The 25,467-nt window shown below is 49.5% G+C and overlaps 2 protein-coding genes across 2 annotated transcripts in view; one reads left to right on the forward strand and one right to left on the reverse strand.

Annotated features, from left to right (window-relative positions):
- Positions 1-925: 925 nt before the first annotated feature.
- Positions 926-3,529, forward strand: HIGD1B (HIG1 hypoxia inducible domain family member 1B). Its single transcript, XM_043904856.1, has 4 exons — positions 926-1,033; positions 1,842-1,992; positions 2,627-2,761; positions 3,390-3,529. The coding sequence occupies exons 2-4, from the start codon at positions 1,893-1,895 to the stop codon at positions 3,452-3,454; spliced, it is 300 nt and encodes a 99-aa protein (XP_043760791.1). The 5' UTR covers positions 926-1,033; positions 1,842-1,892; the 3' UTR covers positions 3,455-3,529.
- A 372-nt stretch (positions 3,530-3,901) lies between these two features.
- The window catches only part of EFTUD2 (elongation factor Tu GTP binding domain containing 2), a 36,372-nt gene continuing 14,806 nt past the window's right edge, over positions 3,902-25,467 (reverse strand). The window contains exons 8-28 of the mRNA XM_043904855.1: positions 23,870-23,960; positions 22,743-22,825; positions 21,152-21,318; positions 19,247-19,371; positions 15,724-15,787; positions 15,253-15,343; positions 13,759-13,894; positions 12,472-12,599; positions 11,516-11,709; positions 10,287-10,398; positions 9,508-9,648; positions 8,905-9,006; positions 7,869-7,951; positions 7,117-7,203; positions 6,773-6,899; positions 6,482-6,569; positions 5,749-5,867; positions 5,559-5,653; positions 4,961-5,114; positions 4,696-4,803; positions 3,902-4,367 (exon numbers count right to left, since the gene is read on the reverse strand). Of these exons, the coding sequence (XP_043760790.1) occupies positions 4,272-4,367; positions 4,696-4,803; positions 4,961-5,114; positions 5,559-5,653; positions 5,749-5,867; positions 6,482-6,569; positions 6,773-6,899; positions 7,117-7,203; positions 7,869-7,951; positions 8,905-9,006; positions 9,508-9,648; positions 10,287-10,398; positions 11,516-11,709; positions 12,472-12,599; positions 13,759-13,894; positions 15,253-15,343; positions 15,724-15,787; positions 19,247-19,371; positions 21,152-21,318; positions 22,743-22,825; positions 23,870-23,960 (2,391 nt within the window). The 3' untranslated portion in view covers positions 3,902-4,271. The remainder of the gene's footprint in view (positions 4,368-4,695; positions 4,804-4,960; positions 5,115-5,558; positions 5,654-5,748; positions 5,868-6,481; positions 6,570-6,772; positions 6,900-7,116; positions 7,204-7,868; positions 7,952-8,904; positions 9,007-9,507; positions 9,649-10,286; positions 10,399-11,515; positions 11,710-12,471; positions 12,600-13,758; positions 13,895-15,252; positions 15,344-15,723; positions 15,788-19,246; positions 19,372-21,151; positions 21,319-22,742; positions 22,826-23,869; positions 23,961-25,467) is intronic.

Consider the following 25,467-nt stretch of genomic DNA (forward strand, 5'->3'; position numbering starts at 1 on the left):
CTGCTGCACAGGCTTTTCTCTGGTTGTGGCTCATGAGTTTCTCATCGTGGTGTCTTCTCTTGTTGCAAAGCACAGGCCCTAGGGGACTCGGACTTCAGTAGTTGCAGCACATGGGTTCAGTAGTTATGATTCCCAGGTTCTGGAGCACAGGCTCAGTAGTTGTGGCCTGTGGGATCTTACTTGACCAGGGATTGAACCCTTGTCTCCTGCATTAGCAGGCGGATTCTATACCACTGAGCCACCAGCAAAGCTCTAGAATAATTATTCAGCTCTGCCAGGTCTAAGTTGAGCCATGCAGGATCTTCCATCTTTGTTGCAGCATTTGGGATTTAGTTGCCTGACCAGGGATTGAACCCTGGCCCCCTGCATTGAGAGTGTGGAGTTTTAGCCACCAGACCACTAGGGAAGTCCCCCTCTTATTTGAGGCCATATAATTTGGGGGAAAACTCAGGATCTCTGCCCATTTTTGCCGGTATATTCCTATCTCAGTTCTCCAAATCAAGTCCACCTCTGATCCAGCCACGAACCTCCACAGGATTAAAAGACTGAATTGAGATAGGGGATCCCCTCCATCTGATCTTTTATTACTTTACAGTGCTTGGAGTTTCACAAGGTGGCGCTAGTGGTAAAGAATCAGTCTGCCAATGCAGGAAATCTGAGTTGAGGGTTCGATCCCTGGGGTCGTGAAGATCTCCTGGAGGAGGAAATGGCACCCCACTCCAGTATTCATGCCTGGAAAATTCATGGACAGAGGAGCCTGGCAGGCTACAGTCGAAAAGAGTCAGACACGAGTGAGCATCTGAGCACAGTGCTTGGAGCTCCAGCCTGGAACTCAGCAGATGGGGGGTTAAGACTGATGTCCTGACCTATCTCCTCCCCTCTCCATTCCTGACTTCAAAGTCTCCTTAAAACCGGACACTGTGTCCCTGACCCCATAGTGGCAGCTCCATCATCAGCTCTTGGCCAATTCAAAACAGCAGACGCTGAGCCTTAGCTGGACTGCTTGCACTCCACTTTCTAGCCATCTCCTAGGGTAAGCACCGGCATGCTGTGGACCTGTGGGGCCAGTAGTCCTTGCTTCTCCTGGAGGAGAGAGGCAACTAGGGATAAGAAGTTGCCTCAAGCAGGAACTTTTGTCTTGGGGTTAGACTTAGAAGGCACCCAGCAGGCAGAATCCCCGGTCTGGGACTCCGTCTAGTTTGTGATGAGAGCAGACATTTATAGGGGTTTACAAGTAGAGCAGTAAGGGTCCCCAGGACAGGGAGGCAGGGGGTTGGCAACTGAAAAGAACCTGGCAAGAGATGGACCTGGAGACAGAGAATAGCTCAGGGACCAGAATTTGCTCCATTAACATTAATGTTCAAAATCTGCATGAAACTATACGCAAGTCCACGTTTAATCATTTCAGTCTCCGGCTCTGGTGGTCTGGTCACCATGGCTGTAACACTGGGATGGCTCTGGCTGCCCAGGGCCAGGTTTTCCTCTGCACCTCCCTTGGGAACAACCATCACAGACTTAAGGCCCGTGGGGGGCCCAAGGTTAAAGGACTGTTCCTCCCACCTTCATCTGAGGATTTTCTCAGCTGCTTTTCTTGGCCCAAGGATCATACCCGTAGGGATGCAGATGGTGGAGGGGGAGGCAGAGAAAACAGTGAAGTTGGAACGAGCTGGGGAGAGGCGGATGTTGAGAGGAAGAGATGGGAGAAACGGCACTAGCGGTCCAGTCATCTGAGACAGGACAGCCATGTCGGGCATGGTGAGAGAGGTCTCAGCAGGCAACTTCCTCCTTCCCAGCCCAGACTGAGGAGAACTGGAGTTATTGTTGCGGGTGCCTCCTTCTAGGACTGGGCTGAAGCCTAGGAGCCCCAGCTGCTAACATCTGGGTGCAGAATCATGTCTGCTAACAGAGGCTGGTGGGCGCCACCCGAGGGCGAGGACAGTGTGTCTGAGAAGCTCCTGAGGAAGACGAGGGAGTCTCCGCTGGTGCCTATAGGTGAGTGGGAAGGGAAGGAGTGGGGGGGCGAGGAGGGGGCCTTCTCTTGGAGAGCACGTGTCTCCTGGTCCTTTCAAAGAATGAAGCCCTGAACTCGAGTGGTCCTGCCCACTGACTAATCAACAGCTAGAAGAGGAGTGAATCAAGAGCAGAGGTGACACATCTGACAATAAACAAGGCCGGCTGGGGGGGTGGAGGTGGCGGCCAACCAAGCGCGTGGGAGGCTGACACCAGTGCCAGGATGGGCAGGAGCAGCCTGGGGTCCCCTCGGGCTCCCTTGCCCCAAGGCCCTGGGAGGGGAAGAGAACAGCTCTGGGGGCTGGCAGTGGCTGGAGAAGAGCTCAGGGAGGTGGGACAGTCATGATGATGGGCTACTTGTACAGGGAGGTGGAGGGGGGCGAGGTATTGGAAGGAGGCAGTCACTTTGAAAAAATCATTGAGAACAGTTAAATTTTCTAATGACAGCCCCTACTCCACCAACCACTCCCCAGTCCCCTCAGGTGCCCCCCGCCCCAAAGCAGCAGCAGGAAGGCAGCTGGTTATCCAGACGCCCGGTCGGCCCAGTGAGTGTCTCTTCAGGAGAGCAATGTGCTTGGCGATTAAGGCCCAAGCATCACATTCTCTGCCTCTGTAGGTTTAGGAGGCTGCCTGCTGGTGGCAGCATACCGGATCTACCGGCTGAAGGCTCGTGGTTCCACCAAGATGTCCATTCACCTGATTCATACCCGAGTGGCGGCACAGGCCTGTGCTGTGGGCGCGATCATGTTGGGTGAGTAGCTGGTGGGGTCGGGCATCGGTTTGGTGTGGGCAAAACCGATGAGGCAAAATCTGACCGTGAGCCCTGACAGTTACAGGACAAGAATTCAGTCCCTGTTCCCTACACCAGGCTCCACAGCAAGGCCTCGGTGAAACCCTCATAAGGAAACATTTTCTGGGTTTCCTGTTTATTCTCCCCTGTTCAGGGGAAGGTACATAGTCTGTTTCATGAGTCTGTCCTGAGGTGAGAGAACATGCAGTGGTTTCTCTTCCTCTCCGGATCAGAAGGCAGAGTGCTACTTCCCTGCCGTGTGACAGTGGCCAAGTCCCTTTCTCTCAGACTGTTTCCCCGTGTGCAATATGACAATACCCACCGGGGTCTGCCTCCCTCCCTCCCTGCAGTGAGGTTTCTCAGACAATATACGTGCAAGGGCTCTGTCAACTGTCACATGGCTTGTCTCCCCAGGCTGTGCAGCCAAGTGTTTGCAGCAGCTGTCGAGACCTGGGGCGGACAGATGAGCAGGGAGGTGGACTCTCAAGGGAAAGGCTAGTGTCAGCACCACCCCCCCGACACCCGGGAGAGCCAGGCAATGGGTGGAAGGGGCGATGTCATGGGGCGGTTTCCCTTCTCCCTCACACAGGCGCTGTGTACACGATGTACCGAGACTACATCAAGAGAACCGCGCAGGATACCAGGGAGAAGTAGGAGTCCTACAGGCCCGAGGCAGTTGGACCTCGTCAGTCAATCTGGGTATGCACCTAATAAAGGAGTTTGAGGCAATTCACTGGTCTCTTCTTCACACAGTGGACAGCAGAGCGAGGGAAGGCTCTGGTCCCCAACTCCAAGGCAAGGAGAGCCTTCTGGGGCAGAGGAGACCTCTGACCCCAGAGACCCAACCACTCCCCAGCCCCCTCAAGGGCCACCCACAGGAGTGGGAGTGGGGGCAGTAAAGAGGCCTCAGTACTCATGGGAACACCAAGTGGAGAGGCAGGCGCTCCTCCCTGGGGACCAGGCAGGAAGAAGGCTGCAGCTGGGAGCAGAGACAGGGAGGCCTCGTGGGAGATGACAGAGACCCAGAACCCAAGTGCCAGGACGAGCCTGAGCTGAAGGGAAGAGGGTAGAGCAGCGGGGATGAAAGGAACAGACCAAGGCAGCAGTCAGAATGTTCTGTTCACTTATAAAACACGTCTAAGGTCAAACTTCTACTAAAAAAAAAAGATTTCACGTAAATCCTGAAGACAGGGCCCCTCGGGCTTCAACACTTCCAGCCCCTTCTCCTTCCAGGACCCTGAGTTCCTCTCTGTTCTCTGGCAGTGGAGCCAGGCTGAGGCCATAGGAGGAACCAGGAGGCCCAATGTTCTTCCCTCTGGGCTGGAGGCTTGGGGGCTCCGGGCTTGTTGAGGATGGCCAAGCAGCCCCAGACACGCTCTGACCACGTGGAGTCTGAGTCCCACCAGGGCCCAGGTTTAAGTCCAGGGTGTGGCCCAGCGCGGGGAGCGGGAGCTGCCAGGCGGCCTGGCGCTCACATGGGGTAGTTGAGCACCACATCCTGCTTGGCGAGCTCCAGCAACATAGGGTCATCGAAGAACTTGCTGATGCTCACGTCCTCGCTGAGACCCTGCAGAGAGTGGGGGCAGAAGCAAAGACGAGTCGTGTGTGACTGCGCTGTGCTTGGTGGGGGGGCGGGGGGAATGTGTTGGCTGAGCTATTTTGAGAGTCCTGCCGTTAGGGTATCATCACAGGGCAGGAGAAGGCTCTCCCTTCCCAGGCGTGTGGCCCCAGGCCTGGGAGCCTGGAGCCTGGGAAGACCACATTTCCCCACACTGTGCAGTAAAATGCTCTCAGTCTTTGGGAGGAGGGTCCAGAAGCAAGAAACAAAGAGCGATCCAGCTCCTGGTAAGACCACCTGGGCGTGGAGGGACGGCCATGGGCCTGAGGACACGTACCTTCCTACGACGGGTTTTGATCATGAATTCTCGGGCCAGGTGGGGAGCTGGCTGTGGCTCCAAGGGGCGGATGACAATGCTCTTGTCCAGAGGGTCACCAGGTACAATCTGAAAGGCAAAGCGGTTTCAGAGCTGCCAGGCCGAGAAGCAAGATGCTTCTCTAGGATGCTGGTGATCCCCCTGGAGGCCTGGAGGTGGGCAGGTCAGAGGGGACGGCCGTGCAGAGGTGGGAGACCACAGTGGCCAGGCTGCACCATCTTCTTACCTGCCAGTGGTGGAAGACAGACAAGGAAAAGGCCTGGCCCTGCGTGTGAGTTCGCAGATCAGTCTCAAAGCCAAAAGAGTCAATGGCTGGGATGAAAGCTTTGATGGTGTAGAGAGGAGAGCCTGGGATGGGTGCATCCTGAGTCACGTGTCCCCTGAGAAAGAAAAATAAAGGCTGAATTCCTACCCCCGTGGAGGCCAAAAGCAGAGAAGCAATGTACCCCCAAATGTTGACCATCAGAGAAAAGAATAACGGCAAGTGCCCCACAGAGGGCGGAAACACTCGGGCTCTCCCCACAGCTCCCCGTTGAAGCCAAAGGGGCAGTGCCCTGTGGGCAAGAGTGGAAGATTGACAGGACAAGGCCCTGCAGACCCTCCCACCACTGACTGACATCCCCCAGGAGCTCTCTGAGGAGGGGTCCGAGGAGAAACCTCAAACTATGACGTGTAGTAAGGCTGGGGATGCCTCATTCCTTTCCTGCTTCCTTCTGTAAACCTAGGCCTCAGGAGTGGAGGGTGTAGGGAAGCCAGTCCCTCTGAGTTCCTTCTCACTGGAACTCAGGCTCGCCGCCCCCTTCCTCAGGTGCCTGGCGGCTCACCTGCGCCTGGCCAGGACCGTGTAGACAGCAGAGACACAATCTGCGGGGGCCTGGACCTCGACGAAGTAGTAGGGCTCCATCAGACGAGGGGTGGCCTGCAGCAGAGCGGGAAGACAGGGCTCCTCAGCTTGGGCAGGGCCGGGGGACAGCAGTCTCGAGGCCCCCAGTCAGAACAGCCCCCCTCACTCACCATGAGAAAGGCCGAGTAGACGACTCTCCGGGCGGTGGGGATGATCTGGCCCCCGCCCCGGTGCAGGGGCTCCTGGGCAACCACTGCATCCAGGATCTTAAACTTGACATTTCGAATCACTGAAAAGGAAAAGGGAGAGCTGCCTAGGGAGTGGGTCTGGCGCTAGTCAAGGGCGCAGGGGGCGAGCAGCAAGGAGCCTCTTGCGGCACCGAAGCTGTTTTGTAGCCACAAGGGATGTGGTACAGAATCAGCCTGCAGGTGTGTATCCTAACAGTGTATATGGAGGTCAGAGAGTAGGCGGACGTTTGCAGTGTTGGTCTCAGGACACACTCAGACCACATAAAGTGTCTCGAGAAGTCTGTGTTTCTTCTCCAGATATTTGATTATTTTGGGGTGTAGAGTAAGTTTTAGGAATTGCACATTTGTCCCCACTGAGTCCAGTCCTGCTCTATAAACCACTCCAATCCCATCCAGCTGATATCTGTCCTCAAACACATTCCAGGAATGAAGAGCAAATGCCCACCTAGACATGACTTCCATTTCTAGGATGTACCAAGCCATGCCACCAGGGCAGGGAAGGAGACGAGAGGAAGCTGGCCCAGGACACAGGACGGTCTGGCCCCAAGTCGCGTCTCCTGCCAGGTCCCAAAGATTAGCCCACCCGGACTGATACACCCGGAAACAAGGAGCCCAGAGGACAGGGTGGAGAAGGCAGAGGTGCTGGTCAACTTACATTCATCACAGAGGGGCCCCTCCCTGGTTCCCCACTGGAAACCTTGAACGATGCTGTCCTTCACCGAGCCGAGAAGAGCCTTGTCCACCTGCAGAGAACGGGAGGGCCCCTCAGCACTGACCCCGGCCACAGGCAGTTTACAGGGAGGAGGAGGTCAGCACACTAGTAAAAGGATCCTTTTCTTCACCAGAAGACACATAGTACTTCCGGGAAAAGAAGAACGCTTTGGAGTTTCTTCCACTCAAGAGCTAATAGGCAAGGGCTGCAGGGTCCCCACCAGTCCTGCTGTACCTCCGAGGGCAGGGTATCGTCCACCAGGATGTTGGGGCCGGTGGCATCGGGGCCGAAAGCCCAGATGGAACGGGCAGCCAGCAGATCCCAGTCGTACTTGGTCTGAAAGAACTCTCCCAGCTTCTTCCTGGAGAGGGAGGGAGGGGAATGATGGTGTCAGACAGCCTGGGACAGCCAGTTCCCGGGCCACGGATCCTGCCTTTCTGGGCAACAGTGCCCTCAGCTACCCACACTGCCCGGGACAAAAAGGGGGAGGCAAAATCACTCCCCAGAGAGGGGGATGTGTCACGTTAGAGGCTCATCAGGTAAGCTGTTTGGCCCTGGAATCGGAACCAAGCGCTCACCTGTTCCATGTGATCTGGACCACCTCGTTCTCTATGTCTTCTGCAAGGCCCTTCTCAAGGGGCTCGGCGATCATGGTGATCTTGTTCCTGGTCAGAAAGGAAACAGGTAATGAGGAGGGTCAGCAGGACTGGCAGGAGGGTCGTCCCCAAGAAGAGGGTGACAGAGGCAGGAGCGAAGGCAGTGACATCAGGGAAAGCCGTGGGGGCAGAGCAGAGCAGAAAGGGCTTGTCTTCTTTCACTTGAATCCATCACTTTTGAAAAAAAGTAAGGCTTGGGGAGAAATGTTCTATTTTAAAGCTTTAAGCAGTATTAGTATATTAACCAGCCAAACAGCAGAGTTGCTGCTAGGGGAGATTTTAAGATAGTCACATTACACAGAGAGGAGAAGTGGCCACTTAGACACTCACCCTGGGAGAAACTAAGGCAAGTAATTCCACAGCATTGTGAACAAAAGCAAAAGGGATGTGAGAGCTGGGATAAAACTCAGGTACTTGACACCCTCATCTCCAGACTCAGGGTCTCTATTTTCACAGTGCTTGTGGCTAGGGTGGGCTTAGGGGGAGGGGAAAGCGACCCTGGGAGTCCCAGGATCACTAGGACCCCCAGCGTTCTTCTTCTACTTTTATTTTTGGCCGTGCTGCGTGGCATCTAGGATCTTAGTTCCCCGACCAGGGATCGAACCTGCACACCCTGCCATGGAAGTGTGGAGTCCTAACCACGAGACCGCCAGGGAAGTCCCCCTGCAACTTACTTCTTATTGGGAGTTTCAGCGAAACACTTGAGGGAGGACGTTTCCACCACCGTCTCACAAAACGTGACAACAGGGTCAGCCACCTGAGACACAACATACACTGTCAGGCAAGGTGTCACTTTCTTGGAAGGACAACCTCCTGCCAAAGGGGACTGCAAGGCTCCCCTCATACTATCTCTGCGAGAACCCGTCCTGATCAGAACTAGTGACAAGCACCGTAGCAGGCTCAGGCTAAAAGTCTGTACCTTTGAGGAGAAGCCTGGAAAATTGAGCGTAGTGCATAATTCATGTTCCTGAGCCAAAACCAAGTGGAGGATCAAATAAGGGCCTTAGTTAAGAGTCCCTCAAAGTATCTTTCAACACCCGTATAGCTGTCCCACCAGCATTCACTGACACCTGTGGGTCTGTCAGCACTGGCTCGAGAGACTGACTGGTGAGCGCCCATTCCATCTTCAACGACCCTGGGCAGCATGGCTCCTCCTGGAAGCGCCCACATGTCCCCCTATCGGGACCCAGTGTCTTTCAGAGCACCAGTCTTGGCTAAGAGGGGGCACTTGAGGGCACTCACTCACACCCCCCCCCCACAGCCTTGGAGACAGTGTGTCCACTGGGAGACCAAGGCTGTGTGACAGGCAGTTTAATTCAGAGGCTATATTAAGATTTCACGGGAATCCAGAAGAGCCAGTCCCCGCTCCCTCCTTGAAACCATACATGCTGAGCCCTGATCAGCACAGATGGGTTAGTCATGCAACTATTTTCTTAACGAAAGACCAAGAATAACTCGGCTTGGGAGCCTAGGCTCTGAACGCAGACATTGAGAATAACACCCCCCGAAGAAGGCAAACCAGATCTCAAATCCTTCCCATGCCGGGAGCAAGTTCTTGCTTTTCCCACGCAGACCACCTCCCGTACTGCACCCCTCTCCCCTTGGACCTTCCCAGGGAATCACGGGTTTGGTTGCTTGAACAATTAGCCTGGAGCTGTGAGCCAAGCTCCCTGGCCAAGCAGGCACTCAAGACAGCAGCAGCTGCTTCACCTTGATGTCGATCTCCGAGTACATCTTCCGCAAATCGTGCATCACGCAGTCCAGGTAGAGCTCCCCAGTGCCCAGGATCACATGCTCGCCAGACTCTTCCACCTGAAAACAGGACAACCCTGGGGGTCACAGGCTGGACTCTCCTGTGCCAGCCACAGCAGACAGAGACAGAATCGAGGCTAGAAGCTGGGAGGAGGTGCTGAGCCCACTATTGGAAAAGCCACTACTGTGTTGGTTCCATTCCCCTTGGGAAGGATTAGTGGGGAGCAGCGACCTAAGAGTCAGTCCTCAAGACACCTGGACCACCGAGCACAGCGCTACTGGGTGTGAGGTCATGGACTGAATTCTCATCACAGCCATTTAGGAAAAAACATTTAGTGTCTGTGGATATAAGCTAACCCTTTAGCCCTGGCCAACTCTTCTAAAAGGTATGTTGGCAGGCTCAGAATGACTCACTCTTCCCTGTATATTTTCTGGAAAATCAATTCAAAGTGTGATTTCTAGGCATCAGAGTCACCTGATGAATGCAAAGCAGCAGTGGCACCAGCAGACCCTTCTGCCAGGGCTCTTGGGGCGCGGCAGCAGCTGTGGCCTCGGGCCTACCTTGGTGGTGAGGGATGGGTAGCTCTTGTTGACCTTGCGCAGGCCATCCAGCATCTTGGGCAGCTCAGAGGGATTGACTGGCTCCACGGCAATCTTGATAACTGATGTGGTGTTGAACTTCAAGGGCCGGAAGATCTGAGCCTGAGACCCAAAATACAGCAGAGCCATGAGGACACCAGGCCTGAGCAGGTGCAGATGGTGCAGAGGTCAGGGAGAAGCTGAGGGCCTGCTGGGGGTGAACTATACCCCCCACCAGGAGCCAGGGCAGTGCCTGGAGGCAACCTGCAGGGCCACATCTTCCCATGTATGCTGGCAGAAAAAGGAGACGTGGAATAAAAAGAGCTCCCCCAGGACTTCCCTGGTGGTCCAGCAGTTAAGAATCCACCTTGCGATGTAGGGGACATGGGTTCGACCCCTGGTCAGGGAACTAAGATCCCACATGTCACAGGGCAACTAAGCCCATGCACCACAATAAAAGATCCTGCATGCTGCAACAAGAAACCTGCATGCCGCAACTACAACCTGATGCAGCCAAATAAATAAATATTAAAAAAAAAGCAAGAGAGAGCCCCCCTCCTACTTCCTAGGAGCTGAGTCCAAGGAGAATCCAGGGGGACAGGATCTAGAAGGTGGAGCCCATGCTGAGGCCTGGCAGCAGGAAGCAGCAGTGACTCCGGTTCACACCCCCCTCGAGTTCTGCGGCTTGTCGTTCACATGTGCTGGGGCTCCCTGTGATTCTCCAGCTTAAGCCAACCCAGTTGCCTTTTTAGAAACTCTACCTCCTCGTTGCCTCGGGGTTCAGTTATGGTCGCCGTCTTCACAATTGGTTGATCGACACCTTCAATTAGGACCCAGTTGCCAGCAGGAACACGGTTCACTTCGATGTGGTACCTGGAACAGCGTCCAGTAAGTGGCAATGAAACTTGGGAGCAGGGTGTTCATTCCAGAAAACTTAACTGAGCACCAGCTCCATGCCAGAAACTGAGCCAGGAGCAGAGTCAGCAAAAAAAAAACAAAAAAGCTAGATACATTCTACCAGGGGAGGAATGCGATTAAACAACCATATAGCCACACATATGTATAGTTACAAACTGAAGGTGCCATGAAAAAAAAAAAAAAGGGCAAGGTACTTCATGAGCGTAACACAGGCAAATCTAATTCAAGCTGGATGTGTGTAGTAAGCAAAGCACTGCCTCAGGGGTGGAATGTAAGAAGCCAAAAGCACCAAAGAGCATACTGCAACTCCCCTACTGTTCAGGCGCTGTGTCTGACTCTGAGACTCCATGAACTGCAGGACTGCTGTCCTTCACTGTCTCCTGGAGCTTGCTCAAACTCATGTCCATTGAGTCAGTGATGCCACCCAGCCATCTCATCCTCTGTCGCCCCCTAACTATTTAATTTTCTAGAGAATGGGGTACATCTGGAGGGGGTGGGGGAAGGGGCTGTTGGCAAGACGCAACAGCCACCCTAGGAATAGGCCAGGCTCGGTTCTGCTTTCTAGCTATAATGCTAAGCTGATGAACTGATGAGCAGACCCCAGGTCCAAGTGAAGTTTAATTCTGCAGATTGGGATGCTCCAAGGGATTCAGCAAAGTTGTCTCTCTTGGTCAAAGAATAGCCAGTGGAGGCTGGGAAATAATGTCTCTTGGGGAAGAGACATGCAGGTTACAATTTAAGGAACACAAAAGAGGAAGAGAGGCTTGAGATGAGTAAACACAGAAATCCTGCTACAGGAGTTCATTCAAAGCATCCCAAAGGCAAAGGCAGGTCTCCTGGCATCAGTCTTGGCATCAATCCGAACAGTAGCTGCCCTGTGACCCCAGCAACCTCGGACAGTAAGAGCTAGAAGTCAACACGTCTGCTGAGGGAGGGTCACCTTACCCCCATCACAGGCAGCCAGCAGCTTCTGTGTGTCCAAGGAGGACCACCCCTCCACCCCTTCCAGCTTGCCGGGGCAGTCCCAGTGCAGAGGCCCAGGCATGCGTCTAGGGGCTCTGGATGGCAGTACCTGGCCACGGAGATCCAAAGGCGGCCCACGGTGCATATCTGCGAGTCTTCCTCATCCTCCAGGGTGTAGTTCTCCCCCAGCACCTTCACAGGCTGCCCAGCATGGATGGTGCCACTTAGCACTCGGCCAAAGGCATGAAACTGAACTCCATCATCTGTGCTGTACATCTTGGTCGTGTGGCACATGAGGGGACCCTGGAGATGGGGACAGAGGGTCGCCTCAACTACACACACGCTGGATAAGTTCCACCGTCTCCCCCTCCCTTGTCAGCAATGACCTGAGCTCCATGGGGAAGCAGCCCAGACCGAGAAGATAATGTGGTGATCTCCTGAAAAAATTACAACCAAGGCCTAGCCCTAGCTGAATTAAGACATGTCATAGGCATAGCAAAGAAAAACCTCTTCCTTCTTCCTGCGGGGGATGAGGGCACTGGGGAAGAGAAGCAGGTTTAGGATGGCAAACTAACACTGTCAACTTGCAAGACTACAACACTAACTGGTCCCAGATTTCTTCAAAGAAGAAACTCATAATTCTCAACTGGCTGTAATGTTTATGCCAAGAAATTAGACAATGCCTGAGGAATGACTGGGAAAGATTGTTTTAAAAGCCAGGACCAGTGAGATTAGTTACCATTTGCTCAATCTTTCCTATCTGTCATGCACCATGCTAAACACAATCACAACCCTTTCTTAAATCTTACTTACTTCTCATAACTTCCACATACAAATTATTACCACTGTATATACACCAAAACCCTCAGACTCAGAAAACCTTAACAACGTTCCCAAGATCACATCACCAGGAGTGGTAACATTGGGCTCTGAATTCAGGTCAGTCTGACTATGCCTAGGGGGAGGGCCATGCAAGGATGGAGAAGGGATTACTCCTGAAACTGAAAAAAGAGTTCCCACAAAGGAGGGATGGAAATCAGAGAACAGGGGGGCCATGTTCCTTACGTCGGGGTCACAGTCACTCATGGCCTCGCCAAGGTCGGAGTCCACACCACCGGTGTAGGTGTGCTCGATCTTGGGCTTGGCGCCCACCTTTGGAGAGGGGATATGCTGCACACACATGTCCACAAAGCCTGCAGAGGGAGAAGAGATGGCCATTAGTATGAACTCTCACAGGGAAAGGGAGTGGGGAGTTCTGATCCACTCATGATGGTCAGAAAACTAACAGTGAGAGACTGACTTTCAGCTCTAAAAGCTACGGTTCTGAATCTGGGCAGACACAATACCCTGTTTCCTGGGCACACGCTGCTAAAGGATTTGGAGTCACATGGATGCCAGGGAAGAGCAAGAAGCAGGTCTAAGTGGCTCCTTGAAACTGAACTGACAAAAACTTGGAAATATCCCTATCAGTCCATGACCTTCAGTGAATAGGCACTTGCTGAACTCTTACACAAATAAGTACCTCATCTCTTCTTTACAGATGTACTTAGAACAATCTCCAAATTGACTCTTCCCTCCGGGAAACACTGCATGTGTTTCTGTTCAAATAGCTATTTTCTTTTCCTAACAGCCAATAAGCCATACAAGCGAGAACCTCCATTAGCACCTTGGGGTGATAGCACATCTGCTTTTAGTTGGGATCTCCTTTGTCAGATGGATGGCCAGCCCAGAATGAACCATCAAAATTATACACTTCGAGGGATTCAGATACCTAATTCCCAACAGACTTAGAACCAAGCGATTGCTAAGAGAGCCCTGCGCCATCACCTTTTTTGCCTCCGTGATTTTACAGATGAGAAATCAGTCCCAGAAGGATTGAGTGGCTGACCCGGGATGACCCCATGGGACAGAGCCAGAGGAAGATCAGGACTCAGGTCCTGAAGTCTATCTCCCAGCCAGTCTAGGCCTTGTTCTCCTACAGCACCTGCCTCCTGCATAACTGAAACACCATAAAGAGGAGCTCTGGGGAAAGAGAGATCTGCGTCTATAACTCATCTCCCAAGTCCTAGTTGGGGGGTTTCCCCACCATTTCATGACACCTACGAGTCTACCTTCTCGACTGCCCTCTGGCAAAAATACCACAACTTCAGAATCTGCTTCTCCATTCCCTTTTGCATGCTCCTCCTGGAAGGGAAATTTAATTGCTTTTGTTTTCCCAAGATAGAATTCCTGGTACCATCCACTAAGTAAAGCAGCTCAGGAAAAAAACCCAGGTGACGGGTATCTTGACTGTGGGTTAAAGAGTTCCCATGATACACGTGGAGGAGATGGTGATGACGACGAGCTCCTTACCTGTGAATTCGCCAAAGAATTTTTTGCAGACCAGCCTGAGCAGGGGGCGGATGTTCAGCTTCAGCTCCTCCTTGGTCAGGTGGATGCCAAGCTCATCCAGGGTCCTCGGGAGGCTGGTGTCCACGTCACCCACCACCTGTGATGGCATCAGACAACACGTCAGCTTGGGTGACCCAGAGGACAAGGGAGGGCAAAAGGGCAATAGGAAGGGTCACTGCACTGCGTTCTCTTCTACACGGAGAGCTCTGGGCAAGGATACCGATTGGGTTTCAGGGAAATCTTGGTACAAGCTTGGTTAAATGCCCACACCAGCCAATAAACCTGGCTCTCTCAGACAGACCGGTGTGTGTGCTGCCCTCTGGTGGTCTGAAAAGCATCATCTCATCTCACTCGGGGAATCCATACCCTTCCTTCCCTATTTAGAGACTTCTTAGATTTAGAGGATCACTGCAATGGAAGGAACCAAAAAAGGTCACCTAGCAGTCTATCGGCTGTCAGGATGGGGCCAAGCTAAATCACCTCCAGCAGACTCAAGGTCTCTGTGCAGACAGGCGCTATAAATTTCTTTTATTAATCCATTCTGGTCTGACACAAGATACGAAGTATTTTCCAGCACTAATAAATTTAATCGTGTTATTTTGTCTTGTTGCTATGTTTTCACTATTTTGTCAGTTGGAATGGCCCCACACATTTTGTGTATATGTGTGTGTTCATTGTGCACAGTGCTTATTAAACACCTGCATAAACACATAACACAGTTGTAAAGTGTAATTGTCTTGGGAGAAAAGGTCTGCATGAAAAATTCCTCTCCAACGTTATTGCCCTTTTAGTTCTGCCTTTCAGAGAGCACAAATTCATACAAATGCCAACATTATATTCTTTTCTTTGGAGCATCCCATGCGTTTAACTACATCCTTACCACCATCTGATGCATGCTTTTCAATCTGACAAACATCACATACATACATGCCCAAAATAGTCATTAAAATCAAGCTCATACAATGATTCATCTAATGGCTATAAAATACTTCATTTTATGGGATGTACCATAATTCTTTCATCAGATTCTCACCGATGAACCCTTATTGCCAGCTTTTTCCCCCCTTTTCCTGATGTTATAATGCTATAACGTATATATACATCTTAATACATATGTATTTCTTATGTATGTATAAAAATAAGAACTGGAGGACTTTGAGAAACAATTATATCTGTAAGGCAAAGCCCTGTAACTGAAACTATTATTTCTCAAGTATCACATTCTTTGGAATAGTCAAAATTTTTGTAAATTTCTCTAAGCTGTCTTTTCTATCTTCCTCCTTTACTCTGATCTCAACCGCACTTAAAAGGACTGGAGTGTTCCAGATCCAGAAGATTGACTGACCGTCCTCACGCTGAGTAATATAAACTAAGCAGGCTCAAGGCCAGGGAGAATCAGCTTTTCCACCTGTGCTTAGAAGGGCAGACCTGAGCCAGGGAACCCGACACACTCACCTGGGCGAGGATCTTGTAGAGGGGCTCCAGGATAAACTCCACAAAACTCCTCTGGGAGCTGCTGGTTGGGGCCTTTTTGGTGAACTTCCGCCTAAAGAGATCAAGAGTTACGGGAGATCTAGGAGGGAGAAGGCAGTGTCACCAACCCCAAGGGTGTACTTCCTAAGTTCTGAATCTGAGCAAAGTCAAGCTGAAAGGAAAGAATGAGTGTGGTCATCAAACCTCCAAACAGGGACACCTTGAGAGGGCATGGGTCACGACCCTCCCACACGCCTGGGCTGAGCTGTGGGGACCTCAAGGGAAATGCCTCAAACCCTGCTGCAGCACTCGGAGCCTTAGAGGAGGCAAGAAGGTAGCTCATGTTTAATTAAGAAGCAGGTTTTCCTGGCAGGAACTCGTTCTCTGTCTGTTTTCACTTACTGGGAGGATGGATCACGCCTCCAGAGAGTCCACTTCCCACACTCTACTTACGTCTTAGGGTTGAAGTAGATGTCACCCCAGAGTCTTTTAGCAAACTCCTGGTAGTTAATGTCACCTGTAAGAAAAACCATAGGAGGAATTCTAGCACCTTCCTCTCCAAGGTCCAGACATCCGCTTCTATCCAGGCAGGCAGGTAAAGATACTGAAGCACAAGGGACAGGACTGGCCCGAAGCTGACAAGGTGATGCTGGAGCCAAAATGAGCACCCAGGTAGCTCCATCTCCAGGCAGCTTATGACTGAGCTATGGACAAAGGTACAGTTTATATTCTTTCCTTTAATGGAACAGGCTCAACTGCCTAAATTCTGTCCTCTGTCTGCACCTAAACCTGTCCCTTCCGCAGTGATGCTGAGAGTTCCTTCATTCCTTCCTGATCCACGGAAGCTCTACGCCACTGCAGGTACGGGCAACCTTCCAGCAGCAGCAGCATGTCAAGGCTCCAACTAGCCCCCCACACTCTGGAGAGAAGACACCAAGGCCACCTTTGTGTCATCTTTTTATTTTCACTTAATTTTTAGCTTGACTGCAACTGCTAATCCTCACCAGACTGAACCAAGCCATTGTGGCTTTTATGTTTTTTTTTTTTTAAAGAAAAACTGTTTATCCCACAAGGCCTCAAAAAATTAACAGGAAATATATGGTTTATCCCTCTATATCCCTACCTAACCGAATCTTTATGTGTGTTTAGTCATTCAGTCGTAACCGATTCTGCAACCCCATGGACTATAGCCCTGCCAGGCTCCTCATGGGAATTCTCCAGGCAAGAATACCAGAGTGGGTTGCCATGCCCTCCTCCAGGGGATCTTCCCAACCCAGGGATGGAAGCCAGGTCTCCTGAATTGCAGGCAGATTCTTTACTGTTTGAGCCAGCATGAAGCCCAGGAAGAGAAGCAAGAGTAAGAATAAGAATGCAACTGTGGCTTTTAAAACTCAAGATCTTCTAAGTCCAGGGCTCGATGACCACACTTTCCTTTCTTTTCCATGTTATTAGTTACTGAAACTCTCCCTCTCCTGTGAACCACTGCGTCTTTTACACGCCTCTACTCCTACACTTAACACACGCTATACTATAATCACTGGACTGAGATGTGTAGGCAAAGAACCAGGCCCAGTGTGTGACAGAAGTTAAACAAACACTGACACAAAGAATGAGTGAACATCTCTCTAATCCACCCACACCCCCCCACCCTCAATCTCACAGTCAACATCAAGCCAATGTTCCCAACCCTCTATCTGATACTGGTGAAAATGTGTAAAGAAACGTCCCTTCCCACATCCTTTCCTCTCTGGCCAAAGATAGGCCAGCCCTGCACACACCACTCCACCCCAATCTTTATTAGCTCCTAATTCCCTACAGGATAAAGTCTAAACTCCTTAACTCCGCATTCCAAACTCCCTCCATGTGCTCCCAACCCAAGCTGCCAGGCCTGCTTGAATGCCTCTCCTTGATGAAGAATCCATTGTTCCCAAACAGCTGCTCCTGCATCCTCCCCTCCTCTTCCAACCCAGGGAGTCTGGAACCCCTGGTTCCCTACTCTCTACCATCCAAGCCCCCTCTCCTTTAGCCTTCTCAGACCCCTGGGCCTTTGGAGTTGAATTCCTTCAGCCCCAGCTGCCTACGGCAGCCACCAGCATTCTGCCCGCACCACCTTACTGTCGTTCATCACTGTGGAGTTCTGTTTACCCACTGGAGGAAGTTCCCTGAGGTCAGAGATCATTCACCATGCCTTGTAATCCTGGTAGGAGGACATGGTTTCAATTCTGGCAGGATGGTGTGACAGAAAAAGCATAAGGTGCATTCTAGTTCCAAGCCCACCAATAAGTTCTGTGTCCCTGGGCATAGCTTTCCCACATGGAAAATGATGGGGAAGGACTCAATGATCTGACTCCTTCCAGGGCTGACATTCTACAAGCCCATACATGGTGTCTCAGAATGATCTTGGGGCCCAGAGCTGGTGTCTGCATAAACACTGGGTTCAAAGGATGAGTAATAAATCTCGCCTGAGACTCAGGGCCATTTTCAGTCAGAAACTGAATCATCAATGTAATATAATTACATAAACAGTCTTGGATTTTGCTTCATATGCTGATTCAAAGATCATTCAGAAACATAAACTGGAACCCTGCTCAGATGATCTTCATTTACTGTCCATCTAACAATTTTTTTAGGAAGAGCCATCTGGAAACAACCAAAATATATGTCTAATGATGAGAAAGTAGACATCCATACAGCAGACCAATGGGCAGTCATATAAAAATTTTTTTTTTCTGGACGTGCCGTGCAGCATGTGGGATCTTGGTTCTCCAACTAGAGATCAAACCCACATCCCCTGCACTGGGAGCATGGAGTATTAACCACTGGACTGCCAAGGAAGTCCCAAAATAGTATTTATGGGTAAGATTTAACAGACAAATTCTTATGATCTAATACTAAGTAAATATTTATCTTATGCAATTATATTATATGAAATAAGATCTCACGGATGTAAAACACTGAACGAAACTGGATCTAAATGCTTGCAGTAGTTATGGTAATGAGGTTATGGGTGAATTTTGTTTCTTTGACTAGACTTTACTGTATTTTTCACTTTCCAAATAAGGATGCAGTAAATATATACACGTTAAAAAAAAAAAGACCAAGTTTCAGCTGGCCTCTTACTTTCACCAGAGCAAACATTTCTACATTGTGTGAGGCAGGACCACTGGCCTGTGCGCACAGAAACACTGGCGCCCCAGGAGGCCCAGAGGTGGGGCACGTGGGACCGTCTTGGGGGTTGGGAAGTTGGCCCCAGGGCTCGGGAGCTCCAGTTCCAGGGACCTACATATAAAGTCATTCTGCTGGGTGTCCCAGGGGCTGTGAATCCAACCCGAGTTCTCAAGTAGGCCTGCGAAACATCCATGTGCCTGGTGGTGCTGGTGGCTCAGAGCTAAGTCATGTCTGACTCCTGCGACCCCGAGGACTGTAGCCCGCCTAGCTTCTTTGTCCTTGGGATTTCCCAGGCAAGAATGCTGGAGTGGGTTGCCATTTCCTTCTCCAGGGGAATCTTCCCGACCTAGGGACTGAACTCGGGTCTCCTGCATCGCCGGCATATTCTTTACTGACTCAGTCACCAAAGAAGCCCCTTATGTGCCTGGATACGGTTGGAAAGACAGCCTGAAGCACCACTGGTGAGAGAGATTCCATCTTTGAAGAAGAGGCCTGCATGGCTTTGGGAGCATGGATAATTTCTTTTTGACAAAACCTGTCTCACTTGAGGAGATTCTTGTTCCTGGTATGAGCCCCCTCTTCACCCATTTCTTCCCAGGCACCTTTATCCTTCTACTGTTTGGAGACCACTGAGCCTGAGAAGAGAGTCTCGGGGCCAAAAAGAGCCCCAAATGTGACTTGGTAACAGTTGATACAGTGCTCTCCCTGGCAGGGACTCTGGCGTGCGGCCCATTTCTGAACTGCTCAGCAGGAAACGCACACGGGACTCTGGGGAGGCTGGGGAGACAGACTGCCAGCCAGCGCTTACCGAAGGTGTCAGCGTAGATCTTGGCAAAGGAGCCCAGCGTGAAGCAGATGCTGTACTGGGAGCTGGAGAAGCAGACATTGCCCAGGAGCGGGGAAAGGATCAGGTTCTCGTCCGTGGAGTACATGCTGAAAGAGAGATGACCCTGAGTGTGGGGCTGGGCTGGGCTGCAGCGCGGGCACGAGGCAAAGGGTGAAGGGCAGGACTCGGTATCACAGCCTCTCTCCAGCGGCCGCCTCAGAAGGGGTTTGCATAACACACACAGCTTCGCCAACAGCCGGCTCCAAGAAAGTGACATGATGGAGCTGTTCCCTAACTCCGGGTAACAAGATGATTTTCCAGAACTGGAAACACACTGCACGATCCTGGAGAAGTTAACTGCGCCAGACAAAGGGAAACTTGGAGGACAAACACCTCAGAACACAGGAAATGAAGCTACTTTGATAAGATAGGAGTACATTTGAGAAATCTCAATTTCACAAATACAAACAGAAATACCAGTATAAGTAAATGAATGAATAAATGAATGAAAAAAAAAAAAGCAACTCTACTCCCCACTCTCATATGGTCTTGTCTGGCTTTGCTTTACAAACTCCCGTTAAAACATTTAGTCTTAAAAGTCATGCAGAAGCCACAGTACCCCAAGTTCACTAGCATTTATAAGAAAACCAACAGCACATAGGAATCAATCCTAGCCTTCCTGACACACTGCTTTATGGAATTTCTTAATCTAGAAATACAAGTACTGGCTTCTACACAGCACTCCCCTACCACACTCCCAAGTTATGCTCCCCAGAGGCAAGTGTTTTCAACTTCTTTAAAAGCTGCTTCTGGAGCATTTACCTCCATATTTCTAAACAATGTATTTATGGTGATATTTCATAATTTATGAATATTTCATAATTTATGGTGATATTTCATATTGTTTGGCACTTGAGATGTGACTTCTTGACTTCCTATTCTAGTAGATCACGATTTAGTCCTACACAACCCCTGCCCTGTCTTCAGACAAGTGGATCATTTCATCTTTCGGACGCTGGCTATAACACTGGGCTCCAGTCATTCTCAGCCTCTCCAGTGTCAGGGAGAAGATATCCCTGTTGAGAACCAGCACTGCAAACTGGGGGTGTTCCTAAAGGTGAACTTGTCCCAGGGCACGAGGGGTCTGTCCTGGATCCTCAGGTGGAGAGGAGTTTTCTCAGCTGGACAGGCTCCTCCCAAGCAAGGGGCCTCAAGAAGTTATCCTGTACATCTTTCCGCTACAGGTTAAACTGTCCTGAAATATTTAACCTATTCTTCAAAGCCACCATGATACTGTATTCCAAGGTCTCCCAACCACCATTCATACTTATTAACCTAAACCCCAAATCCATCTTGTTGAAAAGCAGCTTCAGTAAGAAACAAAAGCCAACAGTTCCTTCTCTTACTGAGTCTGTGCTAATGAGATAATAGCAGCTGACATTATTCGCCCATAAGCTATTATCACTGAGCACTGTGCTAAGTATGTTAGGTCGGCTATCTACTTAATTTCTTGTAACATCTCATTAGGCAAATACTACTATTCTCTTTTTATAGAAGCAGAAACTGAGGCTCTGAGAGGTTAAGGAATCTGCCCAACTTTACATGGTTGGCTGGTGAAGATGAGACTGACTCCAGAGCTCAGGGAACTGACCGCAGTAATAAACCGAGGATGTGCGGCGAGCTGCCGATCTGGTTAAGGAGCAGCGTTAATGAGGTAAAGGCTGGGGCGTCAGTCCCTGCAGAGTCACAGAGTGTTCCTCCAGCTGTGTCCAACAAGCTCATCAATGCATGCCAAGAGCTCAGAGTTGCCCCCAGAGGTGTTCAAGGTTAAGATTTATAAAAACCAGAGTGCCGGGGACAGGAGGTTTACTCCGGGGACTCCTCTACCTTATTAATCCGTTGACCTCATCAACAATGTGACGCAGCTTATAGTACGCATCCGTGGGTGGCAGCTTCAGCTCCAGGATCAGCCGGTCAATCTTATTGATGCACACGGTGACCGCCAGCCTCTCCTGCACCGCGTGCTTGATCAGCCGCTCTGTGTTCAGCATCACCTGAGACACAGAAGGTGGGGATGAGTGCAAAGAGGACAGAACAGGCCAGCGCAGAGTCAAAGAAAGTTCTATTCTAAAATATGAAGACTGTGGAAGAGAGGAAACAGATGATGAGGGGGAAGCAGAGGGTATCTTGTTCAACAACTGAGTCAGAAATTTTAAGGGTGACCTTGTAGGGTTGAGAAGTGAATAAATACACTGATGACTTTGGGAAGCAAGTTTCTCAGTGCCAGAGAAGGAACCGAGAAAGGCTGAGGAAGCTGTGGGGCTGAAACAGAATTGTGGGTGTTAGGGAAATTCCCTGATGGTTCAGAGGTTGGGACTTGGTGCTTCACTTAGTCGGCCCAGGTTCAATCCCTGGTCAGGGAATTAAGAACTAAGATCCTACAAGCCTCAAGGCTCAAATGAAACAAACAAACAAAAAAGAATTGTGGGTATGAAGATAAACTGATTTCTTCATTTTTTACTACATTAATGTTTTTTAATATGTATGTATAGAAACAGTTATGTATGGGTGTATATTATCTGTGTTCAGTGAGAAGTTTTAGAAGTAATGTACCCCAATAGCCATGAACATACTCTGAAAGGCAACTGAAAAAATCAATAGCCTATATTCTCCAAAAATGCCAATGTCATAGAAGACCAAGAAAGATAAAAGAACCATTCCAATTAAAGACACATGAAAATGAAATCTTATGCATCATCCCGGATTAGGAAAAAAAATTCTATAAAGGACATTTATTGGGACTAAGGTCTAAAGGAAAATTTCTGTACAACAATTATGTCAATGTTAAGTTCCCCGATTTTGGTAAGCCTATTATGGTTACTTAAGTGATGTCCTTGTTCTTAGGAAATATATTCTGAAATATTTCCTTTTCATATGGTACAAGGGAAAAACACATACACATGTGAGTGCATATGTACATGTACAGAGAGAGAATTACAAATAAGGGTGAGTTCTCTGTGTTACTGCAACTTTTCAGCAAGTTTGAAATTATTCCTAAATGAAGTCAATTTTAAAAAAGGGCAACTCTGGCTCCCTCTGCTGGCTATCTCACTGATGACAACATGAATGAGGTTAAGTCAAATGACCGAATCTTTCTATTTAGAAATATAAAAGACACCCTGGATTTCCTAACTTCAAACTCTCTTTACCTTAGACAAGCTCATTAACATTTCAAACTCTCCTCCCTCTCTTTTTATTTACCTTTGCCATTTTGGGGATCATTTTGAGTCTCACTGGGTAGGGAATGAGGGACTCCTGAGAACCAATTTTGACTTTCATCTGCTGCCCTCATTTTTACAGCAAACGTTAACTTTAATCCCACAGCCTCTCACGTTCTCTAGCTCCCAGCTCACTCAGAGCTCTGGGCACCATGCGGGGCAAATATAACAGGGAGGAGGGGTCTAAGAGGCAGACTCACGCCCTCAGCAGCATCGATGAAAAGGACCACTCCATCTGAGATGCGCAAGCCAGCCGTGACCTCATCAGAAAAATTCACGTGTCCTGGAAAGCAAATACCAAGTAAGTCACAATTTGTGTGGTGGCAGGATGAGGCACAATTAACTTGTACATGGTTGGGGGCGGGGTGTGGCTACAAAGCACACGAACCCATGAATATTCTCTTTCTCTTCTCTCCACAGAGTATAAAATTCCACATCAGAGTCACTAAAAGCTTGGATTAAGCTTTAATCCAGGAGACCCTCAAACACGAAGGAAGCGTTTCACCAAGGAGGGCATAAGGCATTCACATTCATAGACTAAACCAGTCTCAGCAGTGAGTTGAGTTCTTTGAGACAGAAGACAACTTGGAGGTAGGAAAAAGGGCAGAGGAGGGCCTGAAGCACGGGAGCTGGCTGCTGGTAAGGTGGCTGGTGGGTGCGGGCTGGGAGTCAGGGGCTGAGAGGTATGAGGGCAGTGGGCATCTGATGGGGCAAAGAAGGCCGATCTGTCAAGACCCAAATTTTCCTATTTAAAAAAGGGAAAGCCTTGGACTTCCCTGGTGGTCCAGTGGTTAAGACTCTACCTTCCAATGCAGAGAGTGTGGGTTCAATCCCTGGTAGGGGAATTAAGGTCCCATATGCTGTGGACAAAAATTAAAAAAAAAAAAAAGGGAAACCCTGAGCTGGGCCTTTCCAAAGAGAAAGTCAGCCACAGGGCAATGTATGATAACCTGTTCCCATGGTAACCTGCAAGTCCCCCAGCCACTGGTGTGTGCTCCCCCAGTCTCTTTCAAAAGACTGAGACTGCCTGAGCCCAGGACCATGTGTGACTCAGCTTTGCTGCCCCAATGAATACATGACTATAAGATTCCCCCAAATTTAAATCTTGTAGAGCAGAGTCAAGAGAGGAACAAAACAGAAGGTCTGGAGTACAGTGCTTGCTAATTAACTCATTAGATGCAAAAGAGACAGTTAAAAAAAGAAAATTATCTCAATGAAGGCGAGGAAATATAAAAACAAAGATGTAACACTCTGTTCTGGAAAGTGTGGGACCACGAGAAACAAACTGGACAAGGTTCTGAAGGTAAAAGGACAAGGGATGTCCTACCTGGAGTGTCCATGATGTTGAAGAGGTAGGATTTTCCCTTGGTATCTGGCAAGACCACTGTCACGGGAGTACTTTTGATGCCAACACCCCTCTGAAAGGCAGAGAAAGAGGGCAAGAGTGATCAAGGCTTCTTCCTATGCAAGAGGGGTTCATGGTGCTCCTGGGTCTTTCCAGGTGCTAGTAAATTATACTGATGTCTCTCCTTGTAATGGGTGTGATTTTTAACTAGGCCTCTAACCAGAAGGACCTTGAAGATGAACTACCTGGGTGTTAAACAGCATTAGGGGCGGGGGATGGGGAGGAGTTGGTTCAAGTACAAAAAGCTAAAAATAAATGAACAAGCTAGCAAAGCAGTAAATAAGTGTTAGTCGCTCCGTTGTGTCTGACTCTGCAACCCCATAGACTGTAGCCCGCCAGGCTCCTCTGTCCATGGGCTTCTCCAAGTAAGAATACTGGAGTGAGCAGCCATTCCCTTCTCCAGGGGATCTTCCTGACCCAGGGTCTCCTGCATTGTAGGCAGATTCTTTATTGTCCAAGCCACCAGGGAAGTCCAGCAAAGCAGTATTAAACTTTCGTAGAGAATCCAGAGTCCTAAAATCTTACCCTCCTCATACAGTGTGAGCAGAAATAATTAAGCACCATCCATATAAGTGAAAAGAAATCATCTGGGGTATTTTAGGTTTTTATTTTTATTTTATTTTTTTTTTTATTTTAGGTTTTTAAATATATATATATATATGAGAAAAGGAAATGGCAACCCACTCCAGTATTCTTGCCTGGAAAATCCCATGGACAGAAGAGCCTGGTGGGCTACAGTCTGTAGGGTCGCAAAGAGTTGGACACAACTGAGTGACTAAACCAAACCATATATATATAAGATATATATAATAAAAGCTGTAACAGAAAGTATTAAAACAACTTCAGTCACAAAAATATATAAATATATTCATATATATAAAAACAACAGCTAATATCTGTTGAGTGCTTAACATATGCCAGGACTGTTTAAAGTTCCTTTGGCTAATCATACTTATACTCTTGTGCTTTCCATGTGGTCATTTAACAGAGATAGAAATAAAGGAGACAGGGAAACAGAAGGGGTTGGAGGGGAGGGACAAAGATCCAGATGGAAAGAAAGCCCAACCAGGTGGGATGGCAAAGACAAAGATGTAGACTCACTCCTTTAATCAGACAGAAAAGCACAAAGACAGACGAACTCATTCACTAAGAGAAGCTACTCCCAGAGAGATCAACATACGGACGGAGTCATCTTACAGCAGACTTTAAGGATGATGTCATTCGAAACATCCTGTTTAGCTTCTGCAAAACTTACAGCATAAATGTTCTCAACATCTCCTGGCACTTGCTAAATATATCCAGCCAAGGATACGAAGGTCCCCCTTGTACCCGACAGTTTGCCTACCCAACTCTCTTTCAAGTTACAGATCTTGGGATGACTAGGAGAAGCAGGGAGATTAAGAGGTGAGGGGTGGGAGTGAGAGAGGGGGCAGTGGTATGGACCAAACCATTATCATAAAGGCTCCTCTACATTCCCTACAAAACTACTACTGCTGTGAACAACAATCAGATTTCCAAAG

This window comes from Cervus elaphus, chromosome 5, assembly GCF_910594005.1.
Source record: "Cervus elaphus chromosome 5, mCerEla1.1, whole genome shotgun sequence".
NCBI lineage: Eukaryota > Metazoa > Chordata > Mammalia > Artiodactyla > Cervidae > Cervus > Cervus elaphus.

Bases quoted from the DNA above. Each gene is read 5' to 3' on its own strand.
- HIGD1B (XM_043904856.1), top strand. From the start codon at position 1,893: ATGTCTGCTAACAGAGGCTGGTGGGCGCCACCCGAGGGCGAGGACAGT. The intron at 1,993-2,626 runs GTGAGTGGGAAG...CTGCCTCTGTAG, and splicing joins GTCTCCGCTGGTGCCTATAG to GTTTAGGAGGCTGCCTGCTG. The intron at 2,762-3,389 runs GTGAGTAGCTGG...TCCCTCACACAG, and splicing joins TGTGGGCGCGATCATGTTGG to GCGCTGTGTACACGATGTAC.